Source organism: Amyelois transitella, chromosome 27, assembly GCF_032362555.1.
Source record: "Amyelois transitella isolate CPQ chromosome 27, ilAmyTran1.1, whole genome shotgun sequence".
Taxonomy (NCBI): domain Eukaryota; kingdom Metazoa; phylum Arthropoda; class Insecta; order Lepidoptera; family Pyralidae; genus Amyelois; species Amyelois transitella.
In genome coordinates this window covers 3,842,390-3,867,429 of record NC_083530.1, presented here as the reverse complement: position 1 = coordinate 3,867,429, position 25,040 = coordinate 3,842,390, and the positions used below count along the sequence as shown (strand labels likewise).

General features: G+C 36.0%; 1 protein-coding gene across 6 annotated transcripts in view; it reads right to left on the bottom strand.

Annotated features, from left to right (window-relative positions):
• Window positions 1-7,525: 7,525 nt before the first annotated feature.
• LOC106141160 (ryanodine receptor) overlaps window positions 7,526-25,040 on the bottom strand; it is a 113,998-nt gene continuing 96,483 nt past the window's right edge. For 4 of the 6 annotated variants that reach the window (XM_060952055.1, XM_060952054.1, XM_060952057.1 and 1 more), the window contains 16 exons: window positions 24,600-24,803; window positions 22,922-23,040; window positions 21,751-21,850; window positions 20,910-21,041; window positions 20,220-20,313; window positions 19,365-19,520; window positions 18,898-18,994; window positions 17,655-17,806; window positions 16,924-17,054; window positions 16,225-16,383; window positions 15,488-15,695; window positions 14,173-14,304; window positions 13,255-13,411; window positions 11,767-11,876; window positions 9,206-9,308; window positions 7,526-8,749 (listed from right to left, as the gene is read on the bottom strand). In XM_060952055.1, the coding sequence (XP_060808038.1) occupies window positions 8,646-8,749; window positions 9,206-9,308; window positions 11,767-11,876; window positions 13,255-13,411; window positions 14,173-14,304; window positions 15,488-15,695; window positions 16,225-16,383; window positions 16,924-17,054; window positions 17,655-17,806; window positions 18,898-18,994; window positions 19,365-19,520; window positions 20,220-20,313; window positions 20,910-21,041; window positions 21,751-21,850; window positions 22,922-23,040; window positions 24,600-24,803 (2,158 nt within the window). In that variant the 3' untranslated portion in view covers window positions 7,526-8,645. The remainder of the gene's footprint in view (window positions 8,750-9,205; window positions 9,309-11,766; window positions 11,877-13,254; window positions 13,412-14,172; window positions 14,305-15,487; window positions 15,696-16,224; window positions 16,384-16,923; window positions 17,055-17,654; window positions 17,807-18,897; window positions 18,995-19,364; window positions 19,521-20,219; window positions 20,314-20,909; window positions 21,042-21,750; window positions 21,851-22,921; window positions 23,041-24,599; window positions 24,804-25,040) is intronic. The other 2 variants (XM_060952058.1, XM_060952060.1) reach the window with 1 other exon arrangement.

Below are 25,040 nucleotides of genomic sequence, written 5' to 3'. Positions count from 1 at the left end.
CCTCTTTATACAAATAAAACGTTTGTTCTCAATTCGTCCTCAAATAGTTTCTCATCTGACATGCCTTTTGTTTTGGGCTTAGGAATGTTTTAAACATTTGTGATTTACAAATTACACATCGAAGATTATATCAATTGGTTAATATAGTTGACCGTGCTTCTGAACTAAAATATACACTATTGCGTCCCAAAGGACCACAGTCATTAATTTAGTAAGGCGTTGGTTTTTTTTTTAAATTGGCTTAAACATGTCTGCGTTTTGTTAGCGAAAACAATTCCAGTAATGTTTCCGTGATTATTATTGGTCCGGTTCAATACATTCGTCTAGCGAGTGTTCCATTTGTGTAGGAACCACCTGTATCCCGATCGTGACCACATCACAGGTTGGTAAACACATACACCGTTCAGACTACTACATATTACATAGGCGCCCAGGTCTTCTCTGATACGTCAAGAGAAGACTTCGTTCTCAATTCGTCCTCAAATAGTTTCTCATCTGACATGCCTTTTGTTTAGGGCTTAGGAATGTTTCAAAAACTTTGTGATTTACAAATAATTATTACACGTCGAAGATTAGATCAATTGGTTAATATAGTTGACCGTGCTTCTGAACTGAAGTCAAGTCAGAAGACTATGTATGTCATAAGTTTAGAAAGTCTCAATTTTTAACTAGTATAATTTTTTCTATTACAAATTACATAAATACTGTTTAAAACTTGTCAGATTATTGCATACAAAACAGGTTAATAATATTAAATTCCCTTTCTTTTATCGACGTCTTGGAAAGCATTAAGAAAGGCGCAGTCAGGCTCAAAGACTTGATATGTAATAAAAAAAACATAATATAGTATACATAGTAGCAAGATCCTTTTCATTTAATAAGATTTCCATTCATGTTGCGATTGTCTTGTTTAATTTTAATTAGTTAACACACGTGTCGCTCGGCTAGCCATGAAAAATGCTGTACTTAATGTTTCTGTGATTATTTTATTACTGTATTTGGTTCGGTTCAATACATTCGTCTAGCAAATGCTCCATTAATGTTGGAATTTCCTTTGTCTGTTTGAAAATAGAAAAAATAAGCTAGTGTTGAAACGAGGTATCTAACGTGTGTAGAACACGTTACGTATAATCGCCTCGTTTCTTCTATTATTTCGTCGATTCGTCTATTACTCATTACACACATACACAGTCAGACTCTGCCCATATAATAATGTTGCAAGCTCCTATTTATATAATAAGTTCCATTCATTCTGTACGCTTGTAGTGACGTGGGCTGTATAATGAGATTTAATAAAATCTGTTTCTCCTATTGGATTACACGGGTCTATACACCCCGGATTTTTGAGAGGCTTGCGTGGGGATATAAATCCAACACGTAAAGGCCCTAGTGGAGAAATTGATGATATGTTGTTCTCCTGCCATAACCCGTTCCTGGGCATATCAATAGGTCCATGATAATTATGAAACCATAAAACTCGTAAGCAGTCGAACGGGTAATTATTTTTTATTTGAAGAAAGTGCCACAAGACATAATAAAAAATAAACTGTAAAATATATACTTAAATATGTTGTAAACAAAGAAGTTGACAACAATGCTGTTGCGTAGAGGCAATACGGCATAGTCTGTAATTATTACGTACGATGCATTTTTATTTCGTTTATTTAATAAATGTGTATTTTTTTGTTTTCATTTTGGTTTATCGAGAGTTCCTTTTATGTTGGTTTTTTTATAACGATATCAAGTCATTTTTAAAATTTTTGCGTGCCTTAATTTTTCAAGCGATCACCTTTCCTTGAGCGGAAGCTTTGAATTTCTATTTTTTTCGGAATAGTTAGGTTACTGTTGCTTTCCGAAGGACTAGACAAATTCACGTAACAAGATATAGATTTTTTTTTTAAATTATAAAATCTCGTTTCAGTAATGCGATTATTACAAGAGTTCCATTAAGGTAGGAGTTCGGTTATTGTGTTCTTTGGTAACTATTTTGTTAGCGCAGCGCCTCCAAGAATCCAAAGTTAATTTACTTTTCCCTTTAGCAAGAGTCCCATTTCAGTTGTGTGGAAATCGGCCTGGATCCCATGCCTGTTTTCCAGATTGGTTAAAGTCACTTATGCCTTTCTCAAAAAGACCCGGTGACATCTTCGCATGGATTTACGCCATGAGGAAGACTTAATGACTTTAATGACTCCAATCCAGCTCGTCACCATCGTGTCACCAACTGATCGAGACACTTGGGATTGTTTTAGCCCTTCTCCTCTATTTATTAGGCCGTCTGGAATTGTTAACTTGTTACAGTTCAGTGTACTCTTCTAGCAAGTGTTCCATTTATACGGCATAGTCATTGAGAACCGACATAGTCCTTAATTTATTACATACTGTGCATCATCGACATTCGTTGTCGTCGTCCTCTTGTGGGATTTCTGGAAGAATCAATTCTTTTTTCCAATTATATTTGCGTGCCTTCAATTCTCAATCGTTCACCTTTTCTTTGTTATGCGAATGGTTTGTTTCAAGTTCGTTTCAAGCCGAAAGTCCCTTTTAAGATACTCGACCAACAAATCTTGTTTCGGTACTGTGATTGTTACGATTTATGTTGGAATTCGTTGTTTACGTTCTATGGTAACTATTTTGTTAGCGCAGTGCATAAAAGAATCTCAAGTTAATTTACTTTTCCCTTTAGCAAGAGTCCCATTTCCGTTGTGTGCAAATCGGCCTGGATCCCACGCGTGTTTTCCAGATTGGTTAAAGTCACTTACGCCTTTCTCAAAAAGACCCGGTGACACCTTCACATGGATTTACGCCATGAGGAAGACTTAATGACTTTAATCGACTATCCAACTAGTCGCCAACATGTCACTAACTGATTGAGACACTTGGAATTCTTTTAGCCCTTCGCCCCTTTTTATTTTTTAGTTCGTCTGGAATTGTTAACTTTTTACTGTTCAGTGGACTCTTCTAGCGAGTGTTCCATTTGTGTAGGAACCACCTGTATCCCAATCGTGTGTACGCCGGTGTATGCCGTTCAGACTACTACTACATATAACGTCTCCGTTCGTGGTCCTGCGTTTCACTTTCTCAATATAGGTGTTAGTCCTATTTTGGAAATTTTTAAGGTTGCAGTCGGTAAGATATTCAAAAATTCATCTGTTCTGTTCCTTCAAAATTGGATAAATCATTTATTGAGGTTACATCACTTAAATCTTATTATATCTACTAGCGCTTCCATAGGTAAGCATGTGTAGAAGAAGCGGCGACACAAACTACACTGCAGCATTTTAACCAGACGTCAATTTACAAATATAGATCTTTTAAATCTAGATGAAAATTATAAATAGTGAAAAAGTATAATAATAAAATCATAAATTAGTGTTTGTTCGGTTTGGTATTAATAAACCTATACATACATAAAACCACGCCGCGATCCCTGCATACTAATTTCGCCTCATTTACATTTATAACTCATCATGCAAGCTCGTTGAATAAAATAAGCTTATTAATATGATAAAAAAAAGAATATCTATCATTCTATCTTATTATTGCGCCATAAAAGTAAAACAAAATAGCACAAATCTTATAGCTAATGCAAATCTTCCAGTTGACCTTTAATATGAATGATCAATTGAGTCTAGTCCTTCCCGCTTCAGTATAGGATCACTCCATATCCTCTTGTCGTATCATGGCATCTGTATGCTATAATATATACCTTTTTATTGATAAGGCGCATCAACATTCACGAACGTTGACAAGACTGTTTCGATTTCCCTCCCTCCTGACATAATTATGTCGACGATTCAATTAGCCTTATTTTCCCAAAAAAATTTTCACCGAAATGTAACAAATCACAAATTACATTTCCCGAAATGTGTTTTCTTATTTTTATTATTAAGAACAGTATTGGTTTTATATATTTTATTGGTTTTTTTAAAGTAGGTACGTATAATTATAAAATAACACCTCACCTGAAGGTACATATAGTTTAAGTTCATGATAATATTACCAAATTATAAATATGTATTTAGTAATTTATTAAGTAATAAAAACAATAATTTTATCTTTTAATTTTTTTTTACTATAGGTATATATATTTTTAATTTCCATTACAATATAGGAGTTGATAATGTAGCTAATTTTGTGACAAAAATATTCATGTTAAAATCTTACTTTAAACCAAAAATCTAATGAATGATGTAAAGGTTTTCGTGTGTATAAAAAGAATTTGGAGCTTTCACAATGATTAAATTTGAAAAATTTAATAAGAGAAATTAAATTAGACGTCAATTAAATAAATCTGAAAATCGCGATTCCACAGAAGCGGAGTTTGTTGCAAATTTTACCTGTTTGGTCTGATTTTACACCTTATAAAGTTCCTTAGCTTTTGTGGGAACGCACGTTTCGTTATAAAAATACCTACATAAATGGAACTCTTGTAGAATTTTATCCCAAGTGGCCAATATAGAAAGTATTATGTCAAACCCAACAGTAAAGTGCGTCTCCACACAAGCGGAGTTCTGAAAATTCGACCCGTCACAGCAGTCCATTTGATGCAAATTTGATTGATATAATTCTGGTCGTAACTCTGCGTCTTCGCTTTTGTGGGAACGCACGTTTCGTTATAAAAATACCTACATAAATGGGACTCTTGTAAATTTTTATCCCAAGTGGTCAATATAGGAAGTGTTTTGTCAATCGCAACAGTAAAGTGCGTCTCCACACAAGCAGAGTTCTAAAATTCCACCAGTCACAGCAGTCCATTTGATGCAAATTTGATTGGTATAATTCTGGTCTTAACTCTCCGTCTTCGCTTTTGTGGGAACGCACGTTTCGTTATAAAAATGCCAACATTAATGGAACTCTTGTAGAATTTTATCCCAAGTGGTCTATAAAGGAAGTGTTGAGTATGACAATTGCAACAGTAGAGTGCGTTTCCACACAATCAGTTCTTAAAATTTGACCATTCACAGCATTAAATTTTTGCAATATTAATCTGATTGGTATGATTCTGGTCTTAACTCTGTGTCTTCGTTTTTGTGGGAACGCACGTTTCGTTATAAAAATGCCAACATAAATGGAACTCTTGTAGAATTTTATCCCAAGTGGTCTATAAAGGAAGTGTTGAGTATGACAATTGCAACAGTAGAGTGCGTTTCCACACAATCAGTTCTTAAAATTTGACCATTCACAGCAGTAGATTTATTGCAAATTTTACCTGATTGGTCTTATTTTACACCTAATAGAGTTCCTTCACTTTTGTGGGAACGCACGATTCGTTATAGAAATACCTGCACCAATGGAACTCTTGTAGAATTTTATCCCAAGTGGCCAATATAGAAAGTATTATGTCAAACCCAACAGTAAAGTGCGTCTCCACACAAGCGGAGTTCTGAAAATTCGACCCGTCACAGCAGTGCATTTGATGCAAATTTGATTGGTATAATTCTGGTCGTAACTCTGCGTCTTCGTTTTTGTGGGAACGCACGTTTCGTTATAAAAATACCTACATAAATGGGACTCTTGTAAATTTTTATCCCAAGTGGTCAATATATGAAGTGTTTTGTCAATCGCAACAGTAAAGTGCGTCTCCACACAAGCAGAGTTCTAAAATTCGACCCGTCACAGCAGTCCATTTGATGCAAATTTGATTGGTATAATTCTGGTCTTAACTCTCCGTCTTCGCTTTTGTGGGAACGCACGTTTCGTTATAAAAATGCCAACATAAATGGAACTCTTGTAGAATTTTATCCCAAGTGGTCTATAAAAGAAGTGTTGAGTATGACAATTGCAACAGTAGTGTGCGTTTCCACACAATCAGTTCTTAAAATTTGACCATTCACAGCAGTAGATTTATTGCAAATTTTACCTGATTGGTCTTATTTTACACCTTAAACAGTTCCTTCACTTTTGTGGGAACGCACGTTTCGATATAAAAATGCCAACAAAAATGGGACTCTTGTAAAATTATATCCCAAGTGGTCAATATAGGAAGCGTTATGTCAATCGCAACAGTAAAGTGCGTCTCCACACAAGCAGAGTTCTAAAATTCCACCAGTCACAGCAGTCCATTTGATGCAAATTTAATCTGATTGGTATGATTCTGGTCTTAATTCTGTGTCTTCGCTTTTGTGGGAACGCACGTTTCGATATAAAAATGCCAACAAAAATGGGACTCTTGTAAAATTATATCCCAAGTGGTCAATATAGGAAGCGTTATGTCAATCGCAACAGTAAAGTGCGTCTCCACACAAGCAGAGTTCTAAAATTCCACCAGTCACAGCAGTCCATTTGATGCGAATTTAATCTGATTGGTATGATTCTGGTCTTAATTCTGTGTCTTCGCTTTTGTGGGAACGCACGTTTCGTTATAAAAATGCCAACATAAATGGGACTCTTGTAAAATTTATATCCTTAGTAGTCAATATAGGAAGTGTTGAGTATGTCAATTGCAACAATTTTATTTTTTGCAGCTATTGCTAAATTTTTTAATTGCTTCGAAATGGTTGTTTTACTCTGTTGTCATATTATATTTCCTATTATAAACCGAAATATACGGGACAGATTACACAAATTGATCATGAAGTTAGTTCAAGACTTGCAAGTTTGAGTGCTGCCTGGTGGTAAGCAAGATGAGGCCTAAAGTGGTGCACGTAAGCTCAAATAGTGCCCAATTTGTGACTGTATGTACCACCTGTCTTCCGCAATACAATGGTTTGGCAAAAACAACTTGTGACATTTGAGTTCCACATTTAGTATAGGATTCGAACCCACTAACAACACACAGTGCCAACAATTTACGCACAGTGTGTATTGTTGGTACTGTGTGGTGTACTCATTAACTAAGTTAATCATTTCTTTATAAAGTCTTCGTATAAATATCTACATTTCTGTTCGTTAGACTCATAACAAGACCAATGGCTTACCGTGGCAATTTTTTTATTCCCTTTTGACCCAAAATAGTTGTTTAATGCATTGAAGAACTCTTTGCAAAGTCTATTGCTCATTTGTGGATCTTGAAGACTCCTATGATATTGCGATTAATGTCTCTCATTTTGTTGCTGTTAGTGGAGATTTTTAAATGACTGTTTTTATTTAGTGTTATTTTTACAGCCTTTAATACTTACATTAATAAATTATTTAAAGAAGTGGTGATTGTCGCAGAGTTAAGAGTACGTTTTCTGGTATTGTAAGCAATATGATTTACTACGTCACGTATGTATTTTTAAAGCGAAGCATGTGATAGAGTATAAATAATTATGGTCAGCACTTGTGTAACTAAAACAGTTTGAAACTATACAAATAAAATTGTACATTCCGTCGAAAACTCGAATGAAGCAAAAGTTTAATATGTGCGATTTTAGTGTAATTTTTTTGCTTAAAAAATCTTGTATGTACCTATTTAAATTTATCTTAAATGTAAATAAAGTGATGTTACTTAAACTTTGTTTCATTTTTATCATACATTTGGAATATTGCACAACTACTTAATAAATTTTTGGTAGAGGATTAGTTTTGTGAATAAAAAATACCATTATGAGTTAAATAGTTTAATTAACATTTTATAATATCTTACATAAACTATATTTCGAAATAGTTAAATAGAAAAGTTTACTTGGAAAGGCCACTTAATTCATAATTACGAAGGAAAATATTACCTAACGATTTTCTATCTTTTACATTGTAATAGAGAAAATTTCTAGTATCTATTGTCGACTACGAAAGTAGACTATGCATCAATACTTATTTAAAAACAATTACTGCATATTTTTTTTCTTTGCGTAGTTTGAAGGAAAAATATCATCTTTGCTCCTTAATTTTTTTAACATACCTTAAAGTATTTTTAAGTGTAGATTTTGTGTTACTTACTACTTTCTTTCTGTAGTCTAGGTTTTGTACAGTTAATTTAAATTTGTCGAAGTAATATTACTCATTAAATATCAAATTTTATTAATACTTGAAACTTATGTAGATATGTTGCAACTGTTTTTTTTATTTTGCGAACTGTACAAATTCAGTAAAAGACATATAATAGAATATGTAAAAGAATAAGTTTTTGAGTATTCACAGAAGACAATTTTGAGCAAAGCCTACCTTATTTTATTTAGCAGATTTTAGTTATTTAACTGAGTTAATAAAACAATATATTTTACACAAGACATTTAAGAATATCTATAACTTTCAATATTACATATTTTTATATTCTCTTTGTTCTTCTCAATTAGATTCAACAAACACAGTAAAACATACAAAAACAATTTACTTTCAAAGAAATATATATGGTAGCTTTATATATAGGTATATTAAAATACTGTCATAAGTTTAAAAATCAAATGTTTTCAAAAGCCTTTTGCCTAACGCTACCCAGAACCTAACGTGACTTGCGCAGAAGCGCATTTACATACAGGTGTCAAAAGTATAGTAGGTAGGTATAGACTTTATATAAATATTAAGTTACCCACTTTCTTCAGTTTTATAAACAAAATATTAAACTTGATAGAACCAAGTACATTTAATTTTTAAATATTAGTTTTTGTTTTATTTAGTACTAAAACTGTTAAATTATTAATTCGTGTACAGAAATTAAATACATTTTTTTTTTAAATTGAACTTAAAACCATAAGAACAAAATGCTTATTCTTCTAATGCGCGGTCTATTCTCCCATCAGGTCCTCGTATTGCTTCCTGAAGCAGTCTCCCACGGGGAAGAAGTCCCAACATCTTTGGGTGTACATGTTCCATACGAACGTCTCTTGACCTGAAAAGAGGGGTTATAAGTAAAGAAACCATTTTTTTTGGGGAATTTGTAATAAGTATAGGAAAAATGTTATAGAGTTTTACTTCTTTTATTTAAAAGTCACGACATCAAATAGTTTAGTTAACGTTTGTGTATTTTTGTCTGTTCATAATTTCCTCAAAAATGTACCATTTCTTAATGGTGTTTAGGTTACAGCACATATATGTACCTAGTTTGTTATACGAGACCTATCCATTAACAGGACAAAATGTATACTTACTTAACTGAGATTTTCCAATCACGCATTTCTTTGCGTACTCTGCCTCTTGTCCCCAGCTGCACCTTCAAGGCTCTACACTCTAGGAGCATCATATAGGTGCGCCAGCGCCTTACACACAGGACCTAGTGTCCGCTTTCAGCTGTCCATTCGCAAAAATCATCCTTGTTACCTTTGAGTCAGCGTATACTCTCACTTACCCGTATACTCCGTATCCGGCTTGTTGATAAGATGCATGAGGAAGAACATATAGTTGGCGAGATTATGTTCCCGTTGCACGTGCGTGTCGAACCCGTGCGGAACCTGTGGGAATAATTTGATACATACATACATACATATAAAAATAAAAATAAATAAAATAAAATATGTTTATTTCAGACACAGTCCAGAGTTGTTAGTAAATCTTATGTACTAATGTTAATAATTTGACACGTTTTTATTTAAGCTCGAATGGGCTTTGGCGCAAAACGTCTCTTTCGCAAAATGTCCCCTGGTCGCAAAACATCTCTTTTGCAGAATGTCTCTTTCGCAGAACATCTCTTTCGCAGAATGTCTCTTTCGCAGAACATCTCTTTCGCAGGATGTCTCTTTATATTAACACAGTAAAAGTCTTTTATAAAAACAGTAAAAGTCAAAACAATATTAAGTTATGTTTAAGGTCAACACGGGGGAGTGTTTCATATTTTTCTCAGTTTGTTTTGGACCCAAAAATTAAGTAGTTTAAGGTTGCATAATTACTCTATAATTGTAATAAATGATTTTGCTTTGAGAATCAAATTTTATTCTAAGTCCCTGGCGCGACATTTTGCGAAAGAGACATTCTGCGAAAGAGACATCCTGCGAAAGAGATGTTCTGCGAAAGAGACATTCTGCGAAAGAGATGTTCTGCGAAAGAGACATTCTGCGAAAGAGATGTTTTGCGACCAGGGGACATTTTGCGAAAGAGACGTTTTGCGCCAAAGCCCTCGAATGCTGTCGAGTCCAGTGACATAAAAAGGGCCCATCTACCCTGCCAGCGATGACTCTGAGTAGACGATTGGGGCTGCCGTTCAACCTGCGCATCAAGGAGGCTACCCTCTTTCGGGCTATAGCTTGAAAAGTGTCAATTTGAGCCTGTACGAACATACCTGATGCGGAGCAGTATCTTGGCAACCCCAAGAGCGCCCTCATGCCATTATTATATGTAACACGTAGGGCACTGTATGCCCTCTGCGTAAAGCTGACCCATAGACTGCATGTGTAAAATACCTGGCAGTATGCCTTAAACAACGTTATTTTTACATTACAGGGGCACTTAGCAAATCTACGGGCCAACATATTACATCTGACAGACAATGCCCTACGCTCCCTATCAATGTCCAGGTCATCACTAAGGGTCTCCGTCACCCAGTGCCCCAGGTACTTGAACTGCGAGACCCGTTTAAGCGGCGTACCAGCAAGCGAGACAGGCGGGACAGATGAATATGTCCTAGCGGTAGCCTTAAACATATTAGTAGTTACATATTATATAGTGCCGTGTGGTTCCCGGCACCTATACAAAAAAGAATAGGACCACTCCATCTCGTTTCCACGGATGTCGTATAAGGCGACTAAGGGACAGGCTTATAAAATTGCGATCCTTTTTTTTAGGCGATGGGCTAGCGACCTGTCACTATTTGGATCTCAATTCCATCATTAAGCCGAGCAGCTGAGTGTGGCCATTCAGTCTTTTCGGGACTATTGGCTCTGTCTACCCCTTAAGGTATATAGACGTGACTATATTTATGTACATACATATAATCACGTCTATATCTCTTACAGGGTAGACAGAGACAACAGTGAAATGAATGAAAGGCGACGTTTGGCTTAAGATGGAACTGAGGTTAATATAGTGAGAGAAAGAAGAATTCCAAGTTTATTAGCCTTCCCCTTAGTTGCCTTTTGCGACATCCATGAAAAAGATATGGTCATATTCTAAACTGCCGGGTATAATCTCTGGAGAGGAGCCCGGGGCATGCCTTTGACTATGGATCCTGTATTGGGTGAGACACGAAGCGACTCCCATCTGACCTCCGCAACCTTTGCAAGAGAACTCATCCGTATTGGATCGATCATGGGTACACATTCAGTTGCCTCAATGTGCAGGTTTTCATAGAAGGTTTTCCCTCACCGTAAGAGCATCGGTTAGTTTTCAAGCTAATGTACCTACATAACTTTGTAAATAGTTTGTAATATCTTTATTACATAGAAATTTACATAGTAACAAGAAAATAGTAGGTACATAGTTATAAAATAATCAAATCACTTGGAATGGCGGACTTATCCCATTAGGCATTGGTAAATGGCCGATGTGGGATTCCAACCTGTGCTTCTTTGCGCCGCACACATTTTAACCGGCCACCCTACCGATTCTACTACCGACGCTCTTTCTCAACGGTAGTACGCTTGTCTGTGACATCAGAGGTCCCGGGTTCGAATCCCGGCCAGGGCATGATGAGAAAAGAACTTTTTCTGATTGGCCTGGGTCTTGGATGTTTATCTATATAATAAGTATTTATAATAAAATTTAGTATCGTTGAGTTAGAATTTCGTAACACAAGTCTCAAACTTACTTCGAGGCTAACTCAATCAGTGTAATTTGTCCCGTATTTATTTATTATTTATTTATTTATTACATTCGACTACCGATTCTACCACCGACGCTCTTTCTCAATTGACCATCATGCACATATGTCAGGCGGTAAACAATGCTATAGTCTGACTGTCAGAATGTTCATATTACCTTATCAAAGTAATCTTTATTGATGCCGCATATGAAGCAGTTGGACTCCATATCCTCTTTAACTGACTCCAGCTGGTCACGGAGCTCTCCAAAGGCGTCGATGATCAAACCTGCAAGAATAATAAGTTAATTTTTTCAATTTAGATGCTGCAAACTTTTTTCGTTCTAGCCACTTTCATAACTCTCTTCATGCAAGCTCGTCAGTTTCGAGAACTCTTGACCTGACCTTATGGCGTCCCGCGAAGCCGGGAGAGAAGGAAATAGTAGTCCAAGCTGTTTTAATATACCTATGGGGGACGATTTAGCTGCGATTTATGGACTGTCCCATTAAACTGAACTAAATATATAAAGTACTAGAGGCCGCCCGCGACTTCGTCCGCATGGAAACCCTATCAATCCCGCGGGAACTCTGGGATAAAAAGTAGCCTGTGTTATTCTGGGTCTTCAGCTACCTACATACCAAAATTCATGGTAATCGGTTCAGTAGTTTTTGCGTGAAAGAGTAACAAACATCCATACATCCATACAAACTTTCGCCTTTATAATAGTAGTAGGATAGTAGGATGAAACTGTGGTGAAATCTCTACGCGACACGGCATGAGTCAATGACAGTGAAGTATGCTTTGCTATCAGCCAATAGCTGCTAGTAAACTAAATCTCGCAAGCAAAGTTTTCACTGATTGGAGCATAAATACAACCTTCGACTCGATTATCTCTAGCACCATTCAAATATCCGACGACGTGGCGTGGGCAGGGATTCCATCTTGTGATTTTTACAAATCTTTTAGGTATCATGCGAACCGCTGATTTGGAATTCCCTCCCCGATATATGTAACTTAAGGATTTTTGAGGAAAGTGTGAATGGGCATTATTTGAAGTTGCGTAGAGCACCTTCGGCCTCATCTGGCTTACTAACACAAAGATCGAGATCAAACGCACTCAAATCTATTATAAAAAAAAAAAAAACACTGTCAGTATCGCGGTTTCCCAGGCATATAACCTAGCCCGGCGGAAGACCTTTCCTTTATGTTTCTGGGGGGAGAAGAACCACTGTACTTGCAAGATGCGAGCAGTGTGACAAAGATGAAAAAGAAGCAGTTTGAATATGACGAACAGGCTGTGATCCGTCCTTTCATTGTATAGAGAATAAAAAACCGTGGACACTTCTAGCAATAAGCGATATCTGAAATTTTGGATCACTTAATGTCTCTTAGCTGCCTTTAACGACGATTTAACTTCGGCTACCGATTAGACAGTAGAGGTTGCAATTTATTGAGTTGATCCGACGTTAAATTGTAGAGAGAGTAAAAAACCATGGATCTCTTCTAGCAATAAGCGATATCTGAAATTTTGGATCACATAATGTCTCCTCTTAGCTGCCTTCAACGACGATTTAACTTCGGCTACCGACTAGACAGTTGAGGTTACAATTTCTTGATTTGAACTACAAGTCTCAAACCACAGACGTGACAAAACAATACCACCGACCTTGCAATATGGCGAGCAGTATGACGATGATGAAGAAGAAGAAGGAGATGTCGAATATGATGCGGTACACCTCCGAGTCGTCGCCGTCCGGCGGCTCAAGCTCGTCGCCGATGCCGCCGCCCGCGCGCACGCCCTTGTACAGGTTGAACACGAAGCACTGGCAGACAGACATACACACACACATCAATATATATAACTTAACCTAGTACGTCTTTTTCATTACTCATTTTATATATATATACTAGGTTATATACTATACTATACTATACCCTACTCATTTATATACTATACTCATTTTATATATATATATATAAAATGAGTAATGAAAAACACGTAGTAGGGTAAGACATACAAACATATGGTCACGTCTATATCCCTTGCGGAATAGATAAGAGTCAACAGTCTTGAAAAGACTGAATGGCCACGTTCAGCTATTTGGCTTAATGATGGAATTGAGATGAAAATAGTGACAGGATGCTAACCCAACGCCTAAAAAAGAATCCCAAGTTTGTGAAAGCCTATCCCTTAGTCGCCTTTTACGACATCCATGGGAAAGAGATGGAGTGGTCCTATTATTTTTTGTATTGGTGCCGGGAACCACAAGGCACTAGGTAGGGTAAGAATTTGAAAATAAAAATCTGTCCATTTGTTTGTATACGCTCGGGAACTATTAGACATATTGGACGGATTTGAATGATTTTAAAAAAAATTATATTATGACGTTTCTATCGCGTGATATTTTGTTTATATATTGATACATTGTTTACATATGAAATAAGGTTTTATGAGATACAAGCATCTGCTTAGTTCAGACACCAGTCTCTCATAATCTAAACTATGCGATGTACTTACTGCTTAAGAATTGAGGGAAAATAAAATATTTGAAAAAAAAAATATATTTGATATATCTATACTCACCGACAACATATCGTGACAGTTCTTGTTGACTTCATCGTCCTCCTCTTGAACGTAGAACTTGCGGAAGAAGTTGAAAGCTATCACCGTGTATATGTACACAATGATAGTCAACAGCATCACGGTCAAAACGAGCTGAAATATATTGGGAACTAGAAATTATTGAGTAGGCAACCATCTTGGTATACGCCATAGCAACGGTTGCCATGATGTTGTTTGTTAGAGAGATATGTAAAAAATAACTTTTATTGCCAAATAGATTTTCTTAATTTTATGTTGTATAATATAGTGATTTTTAACTGATTATTTCTCTCCTCTTTTCTCTTTCTATCTTCAGTTGTAGGAAGTATAGTTATAAAGTTATTTATTCCTACATTGAGAACTAACTTCAATTTAGTTCAAATAATGAGATTTATTTAATAAACTATCTTCTTGACTTAAGTCCCGGTTGCATCCTCACCAATCTGGAGAGGAGCCCGGGGTATGTTTTTGACCGTGGATTCTGGATAGGGTGAGTCAGTTTTTACCCGAAGCGGCTCCCCATCTGACCTACGCAACTTTTGCAGGGGACCCTAGCCCGTATTGGATCATATGGCACATACAGTTGCTTGAATGTGCAGGTTTCCTCACGATGTTTTCCCTCACCGTAAGAGTACCGTTAGTTATTTCAGAAACAATATCACATAAACATATAACCAATTTCGGAGTTAACGTATATAGGTTTAGAAGGTGAAAAACTTTGTAATAATTGTACCAAGCTAAAAGAAAGAAAATAAATAAGGGAGAAAACCCATACATAAAATCACGCCTACTTTCCGGAGGGGTAGGTAGAGACTACATATGTACATCTGTCCACTTGCCACGATCCCTACAAACTTCTTTCGCTACATCCACATATATCACTCCCTTAAAGCAAGCTCATCGGTTTCGGTAACTCTTGACCTGACCTTTTGCCAGAACGTCGCCGATTTGATCAATATATACATACATATATACATATAATCACGTCTATATCCCTTGTGGGGTAGACAGAGCCAACAGTCTTTTAAAGACTGATTGGCCACGTTCAGCTATTTGGCTTTAAGATAGAATTGAGATTCAAATAGTGACAGGTTGCTAGCCCATCGCCTAAAAGAAGAATCCCAAGTTTATAAGCGTACCCCTTAGTCGCCTTTTACGACATCCATGGGAGAGAGATGGAGTGGTCCTATTCTTTTTTCCATTGGTACCGGGAACCACACGGCAAGATGATCAATATACGAGAAATTAAGGTAACAAACATGGGTGAAACATTAATATGATTGATTATATCACTGACCTGTTTCCCGTTGTGCGTTACCGACTGCAAAATGGTTCTCAAAGTCTTGAAGCCCACAGCTACGTCGAGGAGATGGGCAGCGAAGAAGAAGTTGTTGAAGTTCCCCATCACGGAGAACGAGAAGTACCACAGGGAGTAGAGGAACGAGTTGTCTGTGATGGTCACGCCAGCCTTCCACACTTGGTAGCGCCAGTCTATGTTAAGGATGCTGCGGGGATAAAGAGGAGGGTATTAGTTTTTTACATTCATAAATATCAGTGGCGGATTTACCAGCAGGCTGAATGTTATGGCGGCGGATTTGAGGGGGCGGCAAATTTTTTTTTATTTTTATTCAGAAATAAACAAATTCCTACTTGAGTATAACATATTTTAGTTTTTTTTATTATAAAATGTTAAATTTGACCTCCACCTTATTTTCTACGTGTATCGAAATGAAGAAATCACAAGGAGCGGCAAAATTTGAACAGCCTACTGGCGGTAAATGTGTTAATCCGCCATTGATATACACATATAGTCACGTCTATACCCGTTGCGAGGTAGACGTTGTGATTAAAAGAAATCACATAAAAATTTAGGTCATACATCTTTTATGATAAATCATGATTCATGTTATTATACCTTTATTAATTAATAATCATATCACAGGCAATAACGCCAATACATGGATGGACCTTAAATGAAAGTGTACCATCAACCAGTAAAAGAACCTTGGACCTAGTAACGAGACGTTTACTCACTAGTGCACAAGCCCCTTGCTGCCCTCGTCTTCTTGGGCGGAGAATGAAGTCTTCTCCATGCCGAGCATGTTGGAAATGCTGTCGAAATCGTAAGTCTCCGAGTATTTGGCGCGCACTTTCTTCTTCACAAACTTATCCCAATAGTTTACGGGGAACGACCTGTCAGGGACAAAAAAAGGACGATTAAAACAGAATGCATTTGGGACAATTATAACCTTTTTCGAGTTGGGGCAAAACATAATTACCTATGTGAAAAGAAAAGAACTTTTTCTCATTGGCCTAGGTCTTGGATGTTTATCTATATAAGTATTTATTGTAAAATATAGTATCGTCGAGTTAGTATCTCGTAACACAAGTTTCGAACTTACTTCGAGGCTAATTCAATCAGTGTAATTTGTCCCGTATATATTTACTAGCTGTGCCCGCGACTTCGTCCGCGTGGAAAAGTTATTTTGGGCATCTTTTAAGCCCTCAAGAATTAATAATTTCCCGTTCTTTTCACATTTTTCAATATTTCTTTGCTCCTTTTAGTTGCAGCGTGATGTTATATAGCCTAAAGCCATCCTCGATAAATGGTCTATTCAACACAAAAATATTTTTTAATTCGAACCAGTAGTTCCCGAGATAAGCGCGTTCAAACAAACAAACAAACTCTTCAGCTTTATAATATTAGTATCTATAGATTACAATAAGTCTTACTTGGCAGATATGACGAGTTTGTCCCAGTGGCTTTTGAGGTCGTCGTCCTCCGGCTGCTCGGCGATGTAAAGTCCGTCGAATTCCAGGCGACGAGCGATCTCCTTTTCTCGCTTGAAGATAGCCAGCGGCACCTAAACATTAATTATTTTTCAAGTAATAAGTAAAATTTGAACAAATACCATTAAAAATTTTGGGTCATGAAATGCGACCCACAAAGTTTTGAGAAATGTATTATAGGAATTCATGTGGTTACGATGATGTCAATTGACTACCTTTTTGGGGCAGCGGTTTCTGTTCTTCCTCTGACTGAATGTCAAATTTCGGGTTCGATTTCCGGTCGTGGCGGAAAATTTATATTCTCATTAGTCAGATTCTTTTCATGAATTATCGACCAATGAGACCAATGAGAATAGAAATTTTCCATCACGATCAGAGGAGGAGGATATAATATTGATTATAAAAATTACTAACGCAGAGTTAGAGACTTGTGTCATAAGATTTAGTATCTTATGTATAACCAAATTTTTACAAGTGGGACGAAGAATATATTAGTGGTAGCTGTTTTCCCCCGACTTCGTTCACGTAAATTGTAGTCCTATGTTACCCGCGGACAATGTAGTTTACTGTAAGTGTAAGAATTTTTAAAATTTCATCATTTCATTTTATATTATATCAATCTGATTGACTGGCCTTCTATAGCGAAAAAGTTTTTGTATAATAGGTTATATTACCTTGAGATGATAGTATCCAATAAGTATGGCCAGAGACACGATAGAGTGCAGCACCGCGGCCACCTTGATCACGTGCTCCATGTAGAAGAAGTCCTCGTCTATGTGAACCACTTCTAAACTGTCATCGTCTTCGCCCGATTCGCCGCTGCCACCTGGCGGAGAATGTATGAAACTGCTTTTGACAAACTGTGACACGTTTGAATTGCTACTAGTCGTTCGGCGCGAATTCAGACGTCGCAAACACTTTTATTTACTACGATATCTCATAAATATAAAACTATTTGACCGATTTTGATGCACTACAAATTTATCAAAATTAGATCAAAATTTCATCAAAATTAGACAAACGGTTAGATAGTTATCTCGTTACAAACACACAAAAAAATTCGTCTATTGGAGACCTCACTCGCTTCGCTTTTTCGGTCCGAAGACTATACGCTTTTAAGGTAATATATATTTTTTTCAAGATTTAACTTGAATAATATTTGCAAATAAAACACATGCCATTTTGTACTTGAAACAACATGTCATCTCTAGCATCGCGCGTTGTAAAGGTGTCAAGTAAACCTCAAAATTGAGATGCAAAGTAAAAACGTTATGAAGTCACAACCGTCAGTTGCCAAGTCACATTAACCAGTAATTATCACTTCTACAGTCACATATTTTTTCGACATCTATGGTGACTAGCTTTTTTGATAAATAAATTTGTAATTAATTATAATCTATTCGCTTAGATAATATCGTCATTCCAAGGCGTCGCCGGTGAAATGCGACAATATCTAACCGAATAGACTAAAATTTAAAATGCTCGTCAATATAATACTATGCTCAGAAAAATCTGCGTGTTTCTGAGTGTGAAATAAATATCATGATGTAAATTGACGTCCGATGAAAATGCTGCAGTGTAGTTTGTCTTGAAGTGTCGCTTATTATTTTTGGGAATTGTAAAATAAAAATACGGAGCTGTTTTTGAATAAAATTTGACTATAATCGTAAATGGAAAAGTAAAAAACAAAACACAATCGGACGCGTGCATTGCGTCAATGCGGCTCAAAAGAGGATGAATAGGAGCTTCAACATAGTTTGTTCCGCCGCTTCTTCTACACATGCGCTTTGGAAGCGGTAGTAGTTATAATTAGATTTAAGTTATGTGACGTCAATAAGTGATACCTTGTATCCAATTTTGAAAATAAATCCATTCTGTTCTATTCTATCAGGTTACTAAATTAAAATATTATCTTACCATCCCCACTGCCGGACCCCTGCCCGGATCCGGATCCGCCGATGAGGTCGCCCACACCGGATCCTTCGCCGCCACTGTCGTCATCCAGGGTTGATACCTAACCGTTAAAATAGGAAGTGAAATGTTTGAAAAACCAATGTTGCTTTGTAAAGAACCGCGTTAGTAAAAACGAATTCAAACTGATAATTGCCCCTTTATTAGCAATGCGGGTCAATAAAATTACGTCAAGGTTTTTTTTTTTTTAGTTACTTTAGGGCAATGAAAACAGTTTAGAAGGCTATTCACTACAGTACCTACACTTTAATAAAAAGAACGTCGAGTAAGGAAACGTGAGTTTCGCAACTTGATAAAAAACAGGAAATAGATTGTAAAAAACCATTCTAAAACATATCGAGAAAAACTGAGAAACAAGTGAGAAATACCGAGAAACGCCAAGAAATATAGCTCTAAAAGCAATAAGATCTCACCTTGTAGAATAGAAGCACGAAGTTGATACAGAAGGCGAGAACCAACGCGACATACTTCAGGTTGTAGAAGTTTCTCGCGAGGAACGACACGCAGCGCCGCGTGTATACTGAGAGGTCCACTTGCGACAATGCTGATGGGGCCGGGCCCTGAACCGCCTGCCGACAACAAACATAAATGTATTTAAGTTTTATGCAAGCTTTATTTTTTTGCTTAAAACGAGGTTTCTAAAACATATAAAAATAATAATTAGTGAAAACCCACACATTAAAAAATTATAATCTGTCATGAAATTCAATAACAAACTGGTACTTCAAAGTATGGATCATTAATGATGGTGGAGGAATGAAGTAACCGTATAGAATCTGGGACAGAGGCTTCATTTATGTACGTAATATTGACAAACAATTAATATTAATATCCTTTCGGCGAATAGATTGCCAGTTCTCCTTTTAAATCTGCCCTGTAGCAAGGTACGCGCACGCCGTTTTAATCGCGCGAAAAACTATCGCTGTCCCGTTTTACGGCAAAATAAAAAGCGAAACAACGACAGCGCTTGCTACAGTGACTGCTCATATTCCCCAGGAACAATAAGCTATTTGTCAAAGTTCTAAAAACTATCTTATATCTTATCTTGTGCAGTGCCTCAATGCATACAACGATTAAAATTCCTACGAAACTGTTTTTTTTTTCTGTCCCGATGAATTCGAATATTCGCAAGAAGTGGTTTTAGCTTGCTAGGCGTAATCCTGATGATAAATGACCAAAAACACGTCCTCATTTTTGTGAAGACCACTTTGATGTGAGTATTTACGATGATATTTTTATTACAGTAAAATAGCCTATTGCCTACATACCTTCTTGCTCTCAGCCTCGATGGCGGACATGGCCGCTTGCTGAGCGGCTTGAGCCTCTATCCGCTCCTGCGCTTGTTTCTTGGCTTGCTCTCCTCTGAAATATACAGATCATTCATTTAATTGAAAATCAAATGATAATCGAAAGCGCTGTAAAACTTTGATCAGGAAGCCAAATCATTGATCCTTTTCAAAAAATTATTAAGTAGACAATCTTGTCAGTAAAAAAACACCAATTTATATTTGTGTCTTACTAGAGTTTTTTCGTCTGAGTCAGATATGGAAGAAAAACAATCAGTTTAAGCTCGTGCGAAAGTGGTTGAAAGTTAATCCATCATAACACTATGTTCACTTTCTATTTCTCGTTCTAATTTTGGATTATAGTCAAGTTGTCGTAATTGAAGAAACTGTTGCAGCGCAGTTTGTTACCGTTTCTTCTGCACTGACGCTTTAGAAGTGGCGCTACACTTAGACCTAAGTAATTTATTCGACATCAAGACAATGTTGTCAAACTAAAAGATATGACAATTATTATGTGATGTTCGTAATATCCCATAATAATAAATACAAATTTTGAATTTGTTCCCCTTTCGCGTGGGCTAGAGTCAGTCTAATTAAAAAAAAACATGAGAATCTTCAAATACTGTCAACGTTCGGACGGAACATGTTACAACACGCTCTCATACAGCTTACCCCAATAGATCGATGAGTGAAGGCGGTTTGTTCTCCTCCGAGTGTTCCGCGCTCTCGTCCAGCGACGCGTCCGCTTCCTCGCCGGAAGATGGCGTGGAGGTGCTCGGGGATTCGTGGGGTTTCACTTGGATTCTGAAAAAAATATACATATATATTATAATGTCTTATTACTACATAGTATAGAATAAAGTCGTTTCTCGCTGTCTGCCCTTGTATACGTTTGAATCTCTCAAACTACGCAGCGTATTTAATTTCAGGCTCTTTTAATAGATAAAGAGATTCAAGAGAAAGGATTAATGTAGGTTTTTTTCCAATCAAAGGTTAATTGGGTCGCCTATATAAACATCGGATATATTATCAACCAGGTACTACGTCGAATCAAAACCGCAACTTCCTACTTTCAATACATTTTCCTGACTAGGGCGCGAACCCAGAATCCTTTGTGATTCCAAAGCCTAACTTCTGTACCTTAAAAGCGATTTGTTTGAAATTGATATTGTTTAATTATTCTCATCAAAAATTTTAAATTACAATTAGGCACTGATCTCACAGCTAGGATTTCCTGTTTTGTGGGATCCAGTCTCTAACGTCCATATTAAAACCCTTATCTATATCCTATATCCTTATTAAATAAGGTAAGTTCAAGTATTTAGTGATACATTAAGGTATGGTTATAAAATGCGAATTTTGAAAGCAGGCCGTAACTTATTAAAATAAATTCAAATAAACATAAAATATAAATTGTTTCGTGAAGATTTAATCACACGACGGTTGTTGCTTCAAGAATTATTATAGATTAGATAAGATATATGATAGATTATATATATATAATAACACTTACTGGCCATTGTCTTCCTTAGTGATGTCCAGACCGAAAGCTTGCACCTGCATTTGCCCCGTGTCGTCAGCCGCTGGTAACGCTGGCAAGTGACGGGTTGGACCTAGAAAATTAGACATTGAATTGAGCAGAGTTATGGATATTTGAGGATTGTGTGCTTTATTTTAATACATTTAAGCTCATTTTTAACATAGCCCGAGCTCGAGACATAATATTTTGTCATAATCTTCGCTCGCGTAGAAATTGCTGAAGATCTTTCATTATTAATCTTATCGCCTAATACCACAATGAGGGCTATGAACATCAATACATACATAAATTACATCTTTATCCCTTACGGGGTAGACAGATCATAGTTTTTAAAAAGACACTTAGACTTCGTTGAGCAGAATGATAGAATTGAGATTCAGATAGTGATAGGTCGCTATGCGATCACTCAAAATAAGAATTTCAAGTTTAAAAGTCTACACAATGAAATGCCAATAAGAAATTTTCAAATAATCGTTCAGTTAGTGCAAAGACCTTGTAAATAATTTAGTGAGATTATCCGTTAGGATTCACATATTAAATGTATGTAGTATTGTTATGAAAAGTGTTATAATTTTGACAGCACATCCAATGAGTTGCGTTGTTAGATCTGCGTTTTGCGATTAAGTTTTGTTTGTTGTGTTTAAAGTCACTTGTTTGGGCACGATTAAGTATTTACAAAATTTATTAATTAGTTAAAATGTGATATTATTACATGAGACAGATTCAGTATCAACATATCAGTTACAGAATAAGGTAATTAAAAATCTTATTGTGAGTATGTAGCTTTGATAATAATCTTACCGTAATGTGTTTACATAGAGAGACTGTCATTTGAAATTCTTTATTTAAATATCATAAAGTAACAATAATTGACTCCAATGCTCAACAGCATTCTCTGCCAAGTCAACCTTTCGAAACAAACCAAAAAAAAAAAAATTGTGTCAAAATTGACAACGAATCAAATTCAAACTTTTCTTTTAAAAAAAAGAACATTCTTTTCAAAATTTCATAGCTTTAACACAAGTCAACATTCATAACAAAAAGATAATTGTATTTCTTCAGTAAATTAATAGTTAATTAATAGAAAAATACCCAAGTGACTTCAAGCCTAAGCCTCACTCTATATACCTGTAGTGCCTCTTACTTTGTGTCGCTAGCAATCTGTGTCTCAACTGACCGATTTTCTCCTCCTCAGTTGGCTCAGGGGGCACCTCTTCCACTTGAGGACCTCGCATCAGACCGAGGAGTACGCCGAAGATGTACCTATAAACATATTAGAATTAACCCATTGATCGCAATGGTACCTTAAGATGGCTATCGGAAATTTTCTTAACATGCTATCGACATCTTAATGTGTAAATCGTATAAATTCAACTAAAATTTAAAAAAATATATTAGTACAAACGCGCTTAATAATGCCCAAGATTAAGAGATTTGGTGCTGAAAAGTGGAATATTACAAAAAAAATTAATGTTTTTGAGTAGATTTTTGTGAGAAAAATAAGTTATGAAGAATTAAAGACTCATAAAAAATAACATCAATATGGTACTTCTGATGTGCAAACATGTGTTCTTATTATGATCAAATTAAAAAAAGCTTTATAGAATTATAGACCCTTAAAAACTATTACCAGTTAGATCAACTGACGCTAACTATGTAAATAGCAAGCAAAACGATATAGGTTATAGTAGGCAAAACGATATATTTACTAGGTACTATGCTACTACTATAGCCATGTAAAACTTCTACCCTAAATTGTAGTTCGATATAAACCAATTTATTAATATTACAACAAGTATACTTAATTTGCATAAAAAAGCGAGGATCAAATATTAGGAGAATTACAATATGACGTGTAACATATAACATTGAACTACCCGCAAAAATCAAATCTTGCACTGATAAGACGGGCTCTGTGGCGTAGCGGTAATACGCTTGTCTGTGATACCGGAGGTCCCGGGTTCGAATCCCGGTCAGGGCATCATGAGAAACGAACTTTCTCTGACTGTTCTTGGATGTTTATCTATATAAGTAATTATTATAAAATATAGTATCGTTGAGTTAGTATCTCGTAACACAAGTCTCGAACTAACTTCGAGGCTAACTAAATCTGTGTAATTTGTCCCATATATATTTATTTATTTATAATGATCAGAACAACATAGCCGCTCTTCGTGACCATACCAATAGGTTATAATTTTTCAACCTCTTAATTACCTACACATCGTTCTTTTGTCCCGATCGTTAATATTTTAGAAACGCGAGAGCTACATATTGAACCAGCATAATATAGTTAAAAACGTAAAAAAAAAATATTATAAAAAAGAAGGAAGTATGAAATAAATAAATAAAACGCATTCATTGTAGTGAATTCATTACCAATGGCTGTGCCGTGACGTTGCGTGAAATATACAAAACATGTACATGAATTAAAAACAAAAACTGTTAGTTGTTTCTCATAAACTTATATAAATTTATATGAATAACAGTGATTTTATTTTTCAAATATAAATTTAAAATATATGTAACGTTGCAATAAAAAATCCTGTTGATGATGATATATATATAATCAACGCCTCATGTCCAAAGGGGTAGGCAGAGACTACTGGGAATAAGGCAGATGCCCTTATTACCAATCCTTTATTGTTATTGTGCCATTTATAGTTCAATTTTACAATTATATATTATATGATTTCAATTTTAATATTGTATACATTTTTTTTTGTTTGAGATTAATATATTCCTTAAAGAAAGCATTAGGCAAAAATAACCTTTCTCACAATACAATAAATATATATATATAAATATATAATGAAACTCACCTAATAACGACCAACACACCATATCCCAGATAGTAGAACATATAGAAGAACATCTTGAAGAAGCCTACTGCTAATTCGGCGGGCGGCATTTGTTGCAAATCCGCCATTTTTGCCTTTATGTTTGATGGTGATAAGGATGAAAATGCCGTGGAGAGTCCGTCCTTGACTGATTGGAAGCCCCGACGGAACGGGTTTTTATCGGCTCTGAAATTATGTACTGTTTGAATTACTGATCGAAGACAGAATTCATAAATGGAAAGTTGAGAATTAGGTTTTTTTTTAAAATTTTCTTCTTTCTCCTGGCGTTAATTCCGGTTATATTCCCACTTCTCTGGAGGAGAGACATGGGTGCGATTTTTGACCACGATCCTTAATTTAGTAAGACAAGTCTTTACACGAAGCGACTCCCATGTGACCTCCGCAATTATTGCAGGAAAGCCA